Source organism: Mesitornis unicolor, unplaced genomic scaffold (genome assembly GCF_000695765.1).
Source record: "Mesitornis unicolor isolate BGI_N332 unplaced genomic scaffold, ASM69576v1 scaffold44201, whole genome shotgun sequence".
Lineage (NCBI taxonomy): Eukaryota > Metazoa > Chordata > Aves > Mesitornithiformes > Mesitornithidae > Mesitornis > Mesitornis unicolor.
The window spans coordinates 13,535-17,900 of record NW_010166584.1 but is presented as its reverse complement, the minus strand read 5'-3'; the positions used below and the strand labels follow the sequence as shown (position 1 = coordinate 17,900).

The window sequence follows — 4,366 nt, the reverse complement described above, 5'->3', positions numbered from 1 at the left end:
CCTGCTGAAAATTTGAAAATTTGTTATCTGAACATTAGGACTTATTACTGAAGTGTGAAGACTAGTACTTAGCTTCTTAATTTCTCCTCAGATATAGATATAACTATATTCAGTTAAGATAGTCCTGAAATGATACTGGAACTACAATATTAAGAGATATTTACATATATCCAAGAAACAAACAAAAAATCCTCCGAAATACTTAAAATTTCAGTGAAGAAATGTTGTTCCTTATTGGCAACAAATCAGAATGTAGATAGGAAAAATACACATATTATATTCAAAATATGAGAATTTCAAAATATTTTATTGAAATTAGTACACAAAGTATTTTAAAGGCTACTTCTCAATTGGTTATTTCTAAATATTCATTAAAAAGTAGTGGTTCGTTTCAAAAAATCTCCACCACACAGTTACATACTTTAAGAGCCTTTTGTTTTTCTAATCATTGCTTCTATCACATCCCACTGCTCTTTGGTGACCTAATAAAAGAAAAGAGCGTTTTATTAGAATTTCATATAATAATTACACATCTAAGTATTTGTTTGAATGTAAAACCGCAAGGAAGGAATTTAATACCTCCTTCAAACTATTGAATTCTCCTGCCATAGAAACGTATTCTCCACCATCCATTCTAATAACCTAGAAAAAGCATAAGCAGTGTATTTAATAACTGGGTTTTCTGCAGCACTTTCTTTTTTACAAACTGGGAAAGTAATTTTTATTGACTTGGATCAGAATAAAAACATGCTCAAAATAATGAATTCAAGCAATTCTAAAAGTCCTTTTTAAAGGTACTAACTAGCATTCATTACAACTAAAAGGATAATAATGCTTGTAAAGTATTTCAAAGTATCAGTTTTTGTTTCATTTCTGAAACCAGGGCTTTAAAAAATATCAGCAAAACTCAGACCATCGTCAGGTTAATTGTATAAACAAGATCAACCAAAACTTACTGCTCCATTAACCCAGCTTGCATAGTCACTGCAGAAGTAGGCAGCAAGATTTGCAATTTCTTCTACAGTTCCTAGACGACCACAGGGAATTCTCTCAATCATTTTCTTCTCAAATGAGCCTGTTGGGTCAAGGCGGCTAAAAGCACCCTGAGAATGTAAAGAAACATTAAACCCCCCCCCCCCGTTATAACTGTATCAGAAATTAAAATCAAACAGAGATTTGACTCTGCCTAAACAATATGGAAGTTAACATCTGTGACCGTAACACTGTCTACATCCTCTCTGCCAACAGAATGAAAAAGAAGAAAGTATGAAAAAAAAACCCCAACAATTTATCCTTGTTGCACAACTAAGGATGATAAGCTGGAATTTAACACATCTGGGATACTCACCCATCATCTACCTATGAAAAACAAATGGGGTTAATAATCTTTGTTTCCCAAAAGCCCTTGATAAACATTTGAAGAAATAAGACTCAAAACTGCTGCTTGGGCAGGGGAGAGGAACAAGGAGAGAAGAAGAGCAAGAAAGTGACAGAAATAAATTATACATGACACATAGTAAGTAAAACTGAAAAGAAAAAAAACCAAGTTCAGTTAAATTGCAGCAACAGCTGGAACTAAACTAAGTCACAGAAGTTTTAGTATTTGAATAGCTTAGAATGGCTCGGAAAAAAAAAAAGGTTTTTGTTCTTCCCAGTTCCTCCACAAGGAAACAACCTCCTCAGGCAAAATCAGAAGTGTATTAGTAACATTTATGAATTATTAATTTATTAATTATTATGTCAAGTTACTGAAGTCATGAGAGTTAAGGCACACTGTAATTTATGTAATCATGGCTGTACTCACGCCACTTAAGCCTTCTATTACCATGTTTTAAAATGCCAGTTTATAAGCTTAACAGTGGTGTGCTTGTAAACTTTTTTTCTTTTCCTATCATGACTTACAACAGCGCTTTTTAAAGACATGCACAGCCCCTAAGGCCAAAAGCCTCAATTCTGCAATATGCTATTTTAAGTTGGTCTGCCTTTTCATGCTTTCAGGGAAAATTTAACTTGGAACCAGTATGGCAAATATAGTACTTTATTAATAACACAGAGTAACTCCAGTAACAAGGCCTGGAGGACTTTTGGCCTGTTCCTGGAATGTTGTTTCAACATTCTTATAACCATGCCAATATTGCCACTTATCTTTCTTTACAGTCAAAAAAGCTAAAACTGAGTTGTCCAGTGTAACATCTAATTATGACAACAGGAAAAAAAGGCGGGGAAGATGTAACCCTGTACCTCTACTCCCAAAACAGCAGCAAAAGCAACTGTGAAATATTTTACAGGTAGCAGTAATACCATTATTAGCTATTATTGCTCATAATTTTAGTATTCTGATCCAATGTGAAACGGATTCTCCTCTCTCCTCTTGCATGACTGCCTTCTTTTTTTCTTCCTGTTCCAGCTGGTCTGGATTACCTTTTTCAAACCATCCAGTCCTCCTTTTTCACACATATCAGAGCTTTGCATTTCCTTGCTGACTTAGTTTCTCTTTTTCTAGTTTCCTGATTTTCAACAAAACTAGTGAGATTCTGTTCTCATATACCTAAAAGAGATTCTGAAATTTTGGAATTTGTGACTTTTTTTTTTTTAATTAGGAGTTCAGGCAGAAATAGGCACTTTTACTCCATCAAAGGTAAGAATTCACTTCACTTGACAAACTAGGTACATACAGCTGTTAAGAATAAACATTAAATCTTTTGATATATCATTTATTTGAAAGACAAAACAAGGTTTCATTTACATTACTAAAGTAGAAGGGGTAGTGGCAGGTTTCAGAAGTTCAATAAATTCTATTTTACAAAAGACTTGAGAAGCAGTGTGTTGAATAGCACAGCACAGTCTTGACTACCAAGGAAATCATACTTGAATTTAACGGTTATAGAAAAGGTTAGATTATCTTAAAGTGAGTCTGTACTATAAAGCATATGCAAGGCTGTGTTTCACTTCATGCTATGTACCTTTGTTTTTATTGGACCTGGTTGAATCGCATTGAATCTCATGCCATATTTACCCCATTCAGCTGCAAGAGACCTAAAAATACATTAACAGAATGCATCAATATTTTATATACAATATTTTAATAATGCTACTCAGAAAAAAAGTAAATATGTAAAAGTGAATCAAATGTGTAAATACTAGAATTTTCCTGAAACAGGCATTTCTATTTGAGAGTATTTTGTTCTTAACAAAAATATTTAACTATTTCAAAGAAGAAAAAAAAAATCACATTCTCAAACATAGAAATATTTATTTAGCAGATGCATCATAGATAAAGTAACATTAAGGAGCAAGTCTTTCTCCCTCACAAACCATACACATCATTTTGGCACCTAAACTCCTTGACAAACAACTCTTAGGCCCCCACTTTTCTCTGCTAATTTAGACTACTCAAAATTATACATTTCTAACACTTTCAACATAACTCTCACATTAGATGTTTTGAAATAACACAAAACAGAGGTTACATTCTAAAATGAGATCAGTAGAATAATTTTGTTTTATGGCAACATTTTCTCTGCATAAGCAGTACTTCAGACAGATCATCTGCTACAGTGGATGAATTAGCTGGGACGTAAAGTCTCTGAGAAGTACATGCTTCAGTTACAGCTCTGTAGAACAGAAATCAAGACCATCACTCATTCCCTCATTTTCTTCTGTGTATTCTAGTTACTAAAAGGCTGCCAAACTATTCAATTCATTCTGCCAAAGTACAGAGGAGGGTGTATTTGCTCTGAAGGACTGTCCTATAGTTAATAATAGAAATCCTTTTGTTTGCTGAATAACATGGATATATTTAATTCAGAACAGCAACATGTGAAGTAACTGCAGACCTTAATTGAAAATAGTGATAGGAAACACATTTCTTTATGTAAGCAGATAGGTGAAGCAACAGTATACTCTATCCAAATACAAGCACATCTTTTCCTGAAACAAAAGAAAGTGGAAGGCACTACAGACCTCAAACAGTTCCCCTAGAAACGAAGTGCTGGTTTGCCTATGAGAATGCAAGAGAATCTGATAATCAAAACTCCATATTTGAAACTCTAGAACTTGCTACTGCCAAAACAAGTAGTTCCACTTGTTCTTACCTTGTCTTCGTGATACAAATCATCATAATAATAGCAGTTAATACTTCCTTCCGTAAGAAGCTGTCAGCATACTATTTTCTTGCTAGGATATCAGAGGCTGGAAGGTTCTGTTATGATACAGTGCAATAGGAGGGCTACACCAATTAGCTCCATTTTTGTAGATCAATTAGCTCATCTCAAGGATGTGAAAAGCAGAACACACACTGCTGTATTACTCACTTGCACATTGCTTCTACACCAGCTTTGGCAGAGGCACTCGGCAACACAAATCC

The 4,366-nt window shown here is 34.2% G+C and overlaps 1 protein-coding gene across 1 annotated transcript in view; it reads right to left on the bottom strand.

Annotated features, from left to right (window-relative positions):
• Positions 1–422: 422 nt before the first annotated feature.
• The window catches only part of DECR1 (2,4-dienoyl CoA reductase 1, mitochondrial), a 16,898-nt gene continuing 12,954 nt past the window's right edge, over positions 423–4,366 (bottom strand). Inside the window, exons 6-10 of the mRNA XM_010195007.1 lie at positions 4,314–4,366; positions 2,964–3,036; positions 957–1,103; positions 580–642; positions 423–482 (exon numbers count right to left, since the gene is read on the bottom strand). The exon at positions 4,314–4,366 is cut by the window's right edge and continues 68 nt beyond it. Of these exons, the coding sequence (XP_010193309.1) occupies positions 423–482; positions 580–642; positions 957–1,103; positions 2,964–3,036; positions 4,314–4,366 (396 nt within the window). The remainder of the gene's footprint in view (positions 483–579; positions 643–956; positions 1,104–2,963; positions 3,037–4,313) is intronic.